The following is a 9,857-nucleotide window of genomic DNA, read 5'->3' as shown; positions in this document are numbered from 1 at the left end:
ATTCCTAATGAAACTAATCAGCAGTATCTGTAGTATCATTGATTTTTCTCTAAAAGCCAACAGAGCAGAACGTTGACGACTCCATGTTTTCCCCGCTGACCTTCTGACCTTCTGACCTCGCTCACATTTTGTCCCTCAGGCCGTCGTTGAATAATCACAAATCACAGAGGAGCACGCAGGACAATAAAGCGACGTTAAACGTGACGGGAGGAGGCGAACGCTCACAGTTGGAATTCCTTTGATGGACGCTGCAGCTCTGTGATTATTCCAGCTGATCTTAATGATACGGTTCGTATCTGTGCCTCGCTCTCCTCTTCCCTCCGTCGTTTCTTATCATGATTATCTTCTGTTTTTATCGTTCACCAACACAGATCTGCTGGATCTCCACCCCCCCACCACTAATCCTACATTTCCGAGGGCTGTTACTGAACATCTTTTATAAAAACTAAATTACATCTGTATCTGTATTTTTTTGGATAACGGACTTTAAAGTGAATCTGTCGCCAGCAGTCGTAGTTCCTTTAAGAAAAACTGATAGACGTTTTTTTAATTTTTATATTTAACCTGCATATGAATGTCATTTGCAGTTATAGAAACAGAAACAGTCCTGTTGTGGAGGACACACACACACACAAACAGTTGTGTGTCCGTGATGTTGTATTGACTTACATTGATTTCCTGGTGAATTATTCAGCCTGAGTCGAACCTCAACCTTAAAATGTGACTTCATTTTAAAATGTAATGAATCACATTCGACCCCTGAAGGAAAACAAGTTGTTATGATGTAACACACACACACACAGACAGACACACACAGTAGCTGTCTTCTTCCCCAGCTCTATTTTGACCTCTAGTGGAAACTTTGAGCAGTCTGATTTCCTTCTGCAGATAAACGTGCTCATGTTGGCTTTGATTTGTGTGTTTTTGTGTTACTTCTCAAACATTGGCTCTGTTTCTTTGGATCTGGCCGTACGACAATAACACACATTTAACATTCAGTCAATAACTTGTATCTTCGTAGAGTTTGAGTAGAATACAGCTGATAACTGTGTTTATGGTGTTACACGCGTGTGTGTGTGTGTGTGTGCGTGTGTGTGTGTGTTACAGAAGTGTTTTAGTGCTCACTGAACTTCCTGTCTGCAGGTTGTGATGCTGTTGGTCTGACACCAGAGGGAGCTGCTGACTCGTCCTGAGGTAACTTCATCACTCCTGTTTTATTCTCCTCATCTAATAACAGAGATAAAATAAAAGGCCTGGACGTCTTCAGTTTGTGTTTCCAATCAGCATTTTGGATGAAAAGATGAAAGTCACTGAGGTGAACTTCTGTGAAATTTGGCCAAAACAGAACGAAAATCGTTGTTAAAAACATTAAATATGTTCAGTGACATTAACATGAACTGTTACATTAACAGTAAAGCTGAAACAACAAATGTTTGTTTTTAATCTTTTTATGATTAATCTAATATTTCCTTTCAGCTGTCAGCAAATGTGATGATTTAATGGAACGATTGTTTAGATTCAGATATTTGGACATTTTAAAAGTTCTCATTTCTAACTGATAAGAACAAACGCGACGCTGTCCCCGTCTGATATTTCTGTTTATTTTCAATTTACATTTCATTTGAAAAATATAAATTCTAAAAGAAACAATTTCACCTTTTTCTAAAAAGTCACAAAAAGTTAATCCAAAAAAACAGAAAAGGAAAAAAAAAAAAAAAAACCCAAGACAAAACAGTAGCAGTATTCTGTTCTATAATTAACATCATTAACAAGTTTTTGATTTCATGTTGCACATTTTTGTCCGACATGCTGACACAGTATGAAACATCAAACCACCCAGAAATTAAATCACTTTAAATCACGTGTTTCTATGTCCGGCTGTTGACGGCTGAAAAAAATAAAATAAAATAAAAATAATAATAATAATACTTGTACAAAGTGAATTGGACTGATGGCCTGAATCAAACAAACACAAACAAAAAGGGAAACGTGCTGACCGGAGAAGGTTCAAAGTAAGTCGTTCTGTTTTGGTTTGAGCCGACAGGCCTTTTTCTATTTTCTTTTATGTACACCATTTACAGAGAAAGAAGGCGGCTCGTTCTCTTTCTACTTTCATTTTCATCTAATGTGAGCCGCTAAAAATGAAAAAGTGCTTCAGTTTGACCTCCAGAGAGAAAAGGGAGGAGGAGGAGAGAAGAAGAGGAAGCCACGCCGGCGTTTTAACGCTTTAGTCCATCAGAACGACTGTCATCCTTCTGTCCCTGTCTGAGCGCGGACACCAAAGTCGGGTCTCTGGAGCTGAACTTTCTTTTGTTATCGTTTGTTTGTCAGATGGGAAACCTGAAGTCACAGTTCAGGTTTATTTAGTCAGACAGATTCTGACTGTCTGGTTCAGCTTTAGATGTCAACTTCAAAATGAAGTTTTGAATTTCTCCATTTTTCCTTTAATTGTTCAGTTTAATTTGGAAAACTACAGCAAAAATTATTTGTGCTGCTTTTAAAAAATAAGAGCATGCAGATCAAAACTGATCCAGACACACTAACCAGTTTAAGTTCACCGGCAGACGGCTGAAGACTTTAAAAAAAAAAAACAGCAGATTTTTGGGGGCTAAAAATGTTCTGTTGGGTTTTCTTATAAGTCACTTCGGTAAAGCACGAATAATGATCTGATATTCACTCGTTTGGCTGATCGGATGAGTTCTGTATCACTGAACTGTTTTCTACCCATAAAGAAAAAAATAAAATGACACGAGCAGGTTACCAACATACACAGCATAATCATAAAAAAAAAACAAAAACATTGATTTAATTTAAAGTAACAAAAGTTTCAACGTGAACGTGAGAAAAGAAAGACTCAGAAAATTAGAGAGAAGGTGAAGCATCAAAAAGTGATAAAAATATCTCGTCTGCACATTCAAATGTGCGATGTTAATTAACTGTTAATTAAAATATCTATCTGCACACATTTCCTTCACGAGCTATAATACAGAGAATCTCTTGATCAACATGTCTCTATCTAAAACAGGAGGTAGAAGCTATAAACATAATTTTCCTGCTACAGGAAAATGTTATTAGAGTAATTCAAATTTTATATAAAACAATCTGACATAGTATTTATATATATATATTTATGGGGGGGCATGCGGGTCAGACAGCTGCTGTATTTTACTGTTGATATGTGGGATGTTGCATAGAAGAGAAGTCGGGAGTTAGACGAATCTGTGGAGAAGAAAAGACGTTTCCTGTTGTGTTAAAATCTGTTTGTTGTTTTTTTTTTTTTTCCACACTTCAGTCTTCAACTCAGGAAGCAGATTTTGAGTTGAGTCTACAGAGACGTCTCGGATCCTCGACTGCTCCAGTAGAACGAGTTGTCGTCGTCTGGGTCCATTTGTATTCTAATCTGAGGCACGGACTTCAGCGCACTCATCTCAGGGCTGAAACACAAAAACAAAACAACAGTGCTGAACCTCTAAAGGAGGGAGGAGCTGCAGGGAAAAACTAAAACGTCTCGTCGTAAAAACTGAGCTCAGCTGGGCATCGTGGATCGATACGATCGTTCTGTGTACGTCTGAAACAGCAGCTAAGCTAAATACCTGAGCGGCCCTTTTAAAGTTCAGACCTGAGCTCACCTGCAGAGAGAACGAAGAAGAATCAGCCTCCAGTCCACACACACACAGACACACACCACACACAACACACAAAACACACACACACACACACACACACACAGATCTGACCTGGACAGGCAGTTGGCCTGGTAGTAGCGGAGCTGCTCAGCACGATGTGTGTCTCTCAAGGAATGAAGGGGACTTCTCTCCTGTGGGAGACACCAGAGGTCACCAGAGGTCACCAGAGGTCAACCTCACAGCGTTTCAACTTTAGCAAAGTCTCTTCTAAAAGTTTTGAGGAATCATAAACGTGTCGTCCACCTGCTGCCTGAAGACAGTTCAGTAATAAAGTCCGTTGGAGCTGATTCAATGATTTAGTTCTAATGTTAGTGGTTTTATACATTCAGGAGGTAAAACAAAAAAAAAAAGGCTCAGAAAGTTAGACATCACTTTTATATAAAGCTGAAATAAGTTTGATCTGAAAGTGAACAACAGGTGAATTCAGAAACAAAGATTAGGGCAGAAAAAAGGTGAAGTTCATGCATGATTTCAGAAACAACAAAAAAAGAATGTTAGTAACAGAGAGGAACATGCAGCATCAACATCTGGGTGAGGAGGAGGAGGAGGAGGAGGAGGAGGAGGGTTCCCTCCAGCGCAGCAGGCGGTCTGAGTCTACTCACTGTCGGAGGCCTTAGCACCTAAGAAGGGCTCCTGCTCCATCATGTCCATGGGGATCTTAATGCTGGGAACATTCTCATTGTAAGGATAGTCAGACTGTTGGAGAGAGGAAACACATCCTGAGACCGGACCGCCACCAACCAGATCCCGTCCAGGGCTGAGCTAATGTCAGATTAACTGAGACACACACACACACCACTGGGACGGCTCCCATCAGACCCAACAGAATTCATTATCGAGGCTCAAACTCTGATCTGAGCTGCTGTAAACGTTTAAAAACACGGAGTGAAGAAGACCGACATGTTCAGAGCAGAGTGGGGGGGGGGGGGCTGAGGGCTGAGGCAGGACCGGGGGGACGACTTCCTAAAACTATCAGCTCATAACTTACATCTTCGGCGTCGCTGTCTATGCTGCCGCGTTTTTTCTTCTTCTTCTCGTCCTCCTTCTTCTTCTTGTCCTTCTCGGGGATCACATCGTCCAGGAAGCTGAGGTCGTGCTGGGAGAACATGTAGTCCATGGCTTTCCTGACGGCGACCAGAGCGAGGATCTGAGAGCAGCAGAGGGACACGGATATCAGCGCTGCTCTTTGTTTGGGATGTTTCATGCTTTATGATTTTGCTGATACAGACTTTCATCTAATTTGACGTTTTTGTAATTTGAGAGATTCAAACTTCTTGCTGCTTTGTTGCTGTCTGAAAAATAGCAGCCACGTGGAGCGAACGTCGATGTCCCTCACCATGACGGGGAAAACGATGGCGGCCACGGTGGACTTGAGGATCCAGAGCATAGCCAGGCAGAGGACCTGGAGGAAGGTGAAGAGGTGGACCTTCCTGAGGGGGACGTGTCTCAGATAAATCAGGTCCGGCTGGTGTTTGGGCGGCATCAGCAGCAGCTGGAGACGATCCATGAACTGCAGGTACAGACGGACGAGCCTTTTAATGTTTCTGAAGAAACTGAATTTAAATGTCGACATAACTTTGTTTTTTTTTTTTTTTAAGCATTCACCTGCACTCCTTTTAGAGAGGCGACTCCCATGTACAGGAAGACTCCGTACAGCACGGGCATCGGGATGAACTGGGGGGGAAAAAAATACAGATTAGCATTTTGAGGAAGTGGGAGCGAAGACTTGTTGGCTTAACGAGATAATTTTTTTTAATCACAACGATAAATTAACTGATGTTAATGTATCAGCAATGAAAACAACCTAAAACTGGTTCATTTTTCTCATCAGACAAAACGACCATTACCTTTAAAATAGGAGCCATGAACACAGACAGTCCTGTCAGGATGAACACAAACACACCAGTGACCCTCTGCTCTCTGAAAAAAAAAACAATTATCAAAAGAACAAAATGTGAGAATCGGCCTGAAATCATTTATAACAATTAAGCTGCAGAAAATAAGCAGTGAACAATTAAAATGTCCGCCCTTTGGCCAAATCTCATTCAAAAACAGGCCAACATTTCCAGGAAGTTAAACGTCGGTGTCTGTGTTGGTTCAGCTTACAGCTGACTCATCAGGAGGCTCTGAGGACCAAACAACCAGCCTCTACAACTGAAAAACAAGAACCTGCCACATGTATGAAAATACTATTTTAAAGAGTAAGATCTAATGGAAGTGACTTAACATTTTCAACATGGGAGGAAATCAAAGAGTAAAAAAAATTATCTACTTTATAAATGTTTCAAAACACAAAATCAGATCGTTGTACTTCATCAACATCAGGCGCCGCACACTGAGAACATAAATAAACTCTGCTTTGTCGATCTATTTTAACACAGTGAAAATATTATGTTGTGTTTTTTTCATCGTTTTCAATGTTTCTGGAGTAAAAGCGTGATGGTTTACGGTTTACCTCACTCCCAGGAACCTTGGCTGCTCTCCAGGAGCCGACGTTTCCGTCTCCATCTTCAGACTGTCGATGTGAGCGATGGAGATGACGGTGGCGGCCACGTACCACGGCAGGCCCATGAAGGAGCAGATCACCAGCAGAACGGCCACCCAGAACAGATCCAGGTGGTAACCTGCCCCTTTCTGGGGCAGAAAAACAAACGGGGTCAAAAACGCCACGAGAGGATTCTCCATTCTGGAAAACAGTTTGTCATATCAGAGCGAAAAACAACATTACAGGATCGTTGTGGCTGTTACAGCTTCACAGTGTGACAGAACAACTCATGGCCGCTCGAACCTTTACGTCACAGCCCAGAAATCAGAGAAATCGTTGCTCAAACTGTGAACACTTCAAGCGGCTCCTTTTTGCGCTAAACTGTGTTCAGTCACTCCCATGAAACATCTCTCACCCCCGTGAGAGGAATGAGGCCGTATTTAGCTACAGTGTGAAGGCTTCCAGCGTCCCGCACAGACTGCTGGATTTCTTCTTTACCTTCAGCTTGTGCTCCTTCCTGTTGACGATCACAGCGGTGATCTGCTGGTCCATGAAGACCAAGATGGTGACCAGCAGGGCAGGAAGAGCCGACGCCAAGTAGACCCACCAGGGGTTTCCTCCGAACGGGGGCACAAACCAGCTCCGTTTAGGACTTGTTGGCTGTGAGCGAAGAACACAAAGCACGCAGACAGATGAGTCGAGAGGAAAAAACAAAGAAACAGGGAACTCTTTCTGTCTTTCACGGTGTCCGTTTGAAGTTTTACATCTTTAAAACCTAAATGTGTCCTTAAGAAACAGCCGCTGGTTTCAGCTCCTTCTGATTTGTATGTGAGTCTGAACCTGGCGAGCTTCAGGACTCACCTTGAATTCAGCCGGCACTATGAGTTTGGGAGTATCGACTCCTACGAGCACGTCGACTCCACAGAAGATGAGGATGGCGAGGATGATGGCGAAGTCACTGATGAGTTTCCTCACCTGAAAGTAAACACGGCGTCACGTGAACAGGCGGGAAACACACAGACGCCTGATGTGTTCTGTCTGCAGGCGACTCACTGTGGTGGGGAAGAACGGGCTGGTTTTGAACTGCTTCAGACACATGGAGCAGGTGTACGTGCCGAAGAACAGGATGAAGGACATGAGGGTGATGTCGGGGACGAAGTCGCAGGACTTCCCCACCAGCTCCCCTTTGTACTTCAAGCACTCCGACTTCGTGAGCGACGACCACGTGGCGTTCATCGGCTGCACGGAGGAAACAGCAGTTAGTGATCCAGGTGACGGGTCAGCTGTGTCAGGGAGCCAGCTCACTGCAGGAAACACTCACCAGGTCGGTGTTGTTCCAGAACCAGACTGAGGAACCTTCTAAAGGATCACCAATGATGTCTGTGCTGTTCTCTGCAGAAACAAGCACCAACTTTTTCAACACACGTACTCGTATCTGTATTCAGCTGATCAGGCCTCCCTGAATGATGGTGTTTAAATATGACATCAAACTGAACATCGAACCGGCGGTAGTTCTGCAGCAGTAACGGGCCGCTCACCCAGAACAGCAGGGGCCATACAGAGGCAATCGTACTGCGTGATGTCGTCCATCTTGAAGTCAGAGTTGATGGGGTAGTGGTGGGCCAGCTTCAGCATCTTTTTGAAGGCGTCGTAGATGAAGATGAAGCTGATGAGGCAGGAGAAGCCCTCCTCCGTGAACCGAGTGAAGTACTGGACCAAGAAGCTGGCGTCAGTGGCCACCAGCACCAGGCAGAAGAACGCCGACCACAGACCGATCCACAGCCGGAACTCCAGGTAGTCGAAGCTGTTGTCTCTGTAAAGAGCACATCAGGAACATTACGAACCTCCAGACAAACAACAGCCACAACGTTTAATGACTAATTTCCTATCGTGACATCAGGATACTCACGTTACATTTATTTTACATTTTTATTCCAATATCGGCTGTCTACCACGTTTTCACGAGCAAATAAAAAAAAAAAAAAAAAAACAGTATTTCATTTTAATATTTCGCTTTGAGCTACACAGTTTGAGTTTCTAGGTTTGGAAGTGATGCGTTTGGTTCCCAGTAGTTTTACATTTGATGGTAAAAATCTTTTCTAAATCTGTTTCGCCCAGTTTGCTGTTACCTCCTTTACGCCCTGGACTCCAGGTGGGCACACAAACATCAAGGTTCAGTACGATAAGATGCTCTTTGAGAAGAAAACGATCTGAGCTGCAGAACGAACCTGCTGAAGTTGAAGAGCAGCCGTTCAAACACCAGAACAGGACCGGTGCTGCTGAGGATGGTGAGAGGCTGACCAGCCAGCAGACAGAAGACCCCCCCTGCGATGGCCGTGCCCAGAAAACTCTCCAGCACTCCCTGAACACACAGCAGATTATTCAGAGCAAAGGCGCTGCACGCTGGACCGAAGGTCACAGCTTCACACCTCAAACTGACCTGCATGTTTTCGGTAGCGTCCCCCAGCAGCCCACCGAAGGTGATGGCGTTTGTCACAGTCCCCAGGTAAATAAACAAGATGGCCGACAGGGCCTGAATGTGAAATGCATCTGTGAAGTCACTGATGAAGAAAGGCGCTTTTCTTTTGATGTCAAGAATGAGACCGCCGCAGAACCTGAAACCAGAGACCAGAGCCACGTGTGTTGTGTTATTACACAAAGCGGACAAATGTAAAAAAGTGTATTTGCTGCTGATTTGGTACCTTCCGGTCTTCTGCAGCTCCTCCCCGACAGCGTGCCCCCCCCCACCGTGACCTCCATCATGAGGCATGCCCCCGTTCATCTGAGAGTCCCCTCCTGCATACATGTTTTTCCTGAAACAACCAGCACATCTGTTCAAAGCCAGCAGCTCTTCTGCTCGCCTTTATTTTTTGTTACTCCTCCGTAAAACCAGCTGCTGCTCTTCCATAATTGAACACCTTCATGCACTTCGGTGATTCTGCAGCTCCTGCTCTTCTGTAACTTAGTTCCTGCTCACACAGCATCTCCGGCAGGCTCCAATCTGAAGTGTCCTACATGTTTAATGCACTGTTTAACCACACAGTTGTTCCTGAACAACTCTCACTGTGATGATGTGTTTCCTTTGAGGCGTCACACACACACACTCACACACATTAAATGTGTGTGTAGAAACGGGTTTAATAAATGACTATCAGGCCAAACATACAGCCCCAGGTACTTGTCAAATCACTGAACACTTGTAGTTTCAGATAAGATCACGAACAGGAAGTCTCTGTATGTGAAGTTTCCTTCAGGCACTCTCCCTATTTTTGATGTGGACAAAGAAAGGAGACATAAATTCACACATTTAGAGGACTCCAGACGGACCTTTTGTCAGAGGAGGGGAGGGATTTGGGAGGCTCTATCCTGATGGTGGGGTCCCATTCTCCAGGAGGAAGCACAATCACCTCATCCAGGAACTCTTCGATACCGGCCAGCAGGTCCTGTCTGTCCTTGGCTTTATACGCGATGTCATGAAAGACCTGGACGGACAGGAGAGGGGACGAGGCATTCGAGTGAAAGAGGGAACAGGAATATCAGATCTGAGGGGCAGAAAGTGAGGCGCCAGTGAAGCATCAATTCAATTCTCTTTTAATGGGCCCCTATATTTACAGTTTACAGGACACTTTCCCGCTCACTTGATTGAGAAAATAATTTAAAATACACGTTAATCCATCATTTACAAC

General features: G+C 43.9%; 1 protein-coding gene across 2 annotated transcripts in view; it reads right to left on the bottom strand.

Moving 5' to 3' along the window:
- Window positions 1-1,716: 1,716 nt before the first annotated feature.
- slc4a4a (solute carrier family 4 member 4a) overlaps window positions 1,717-9,857 on the bottom strand; it is a 34,853-nt gene continuing 26,712 nt past the window's right edge. Inside the window, exons 11-27 of one of the 2 annotated variants that reach the window (XM_029509593.1) lie at window positions 9,499-9,653; window positions 8,874-8,984; window positions 8,612-8,786; window positions 8,400-8,533; window positions 7,710-7,984; window positions 7,493-7,563; window positions 7,225-7,410; window positions 7,033-7,146; window positions 6,670-6,831; window positions 6,142-6,320; window positions 5,534-5,606; window positions 5,292-5,360; window positions 5,023-5,196; window positions 4,675-4,833; window positions 4,289-4,382; window positions 3,738-3,817; window positions 1,717-3,434 (exon numbers count right to left, since the gene is read on the bottom strand). In XM_029509593.1, coding sequence (XP_029365453.1) covers window positions 3,774-3,817; window positions 4,289-4,382; window positions 4,675-4,833; window positions 5,023-5,196; window positions 5,292-5,360; window positions 5,534-5,606; window positions 6,142-6,320; window positions 6,670-6,831; window positions 7,033-7,146; window positions 7,225-7,410; window positions 7,493-7,563; window positions 7,710-7,984; window positions 8,400-8,533; window positions 8,612-8,786; window positions 8,874-8,984; window positions 9,499-9,653 — 2,175 coding nt within the window. In that variant the 3' untranslated portion in view covers window positions 1,717-3,434; window positions 3,738-3,773. The remainder of the gene's footprint in view (window positions 3,435-3,737; window positions 3,818-4,288; window positions 4,383-4,674; window positions 4,834-5,022; window positions 5,197-5,291; window positions 5,361-5,533; window positions 5,607-6,141; window positions 6,321-6,669; window positions 6,832-7,032; window positions 7,147-7,224; window positions 7,411-7,492; window positions 7,564-7,709; window positions 7,985-8,399; window positions 8,534-8,611; window positions 8,787-8,873; window positions 8,985-9,498; window positions 9,654-9,857) is intronic. The other variant, XM_029509592.1, reaches the window with a different exon arrangement.

Source organism: Echeneis naucrates, chromosome 9 (genome assembly GCF_900963305.1).
Source record: "Echeneis naucrates chromosome 9, fEcheNa1.1, whole genome shotgun sequence".
Classification (NCBI taxonomy): Eukaryota; Metazoa; Chordata; class Actinopteri; order Carangiformes; family Echeneidae; genus Echeneis; species Echeneis naucrates.
The sequence above is the reverse complement of the archived record's forward strand: the minus strand, read 5'-3'. Positions and strand labels throughout refer to the sequence as shown.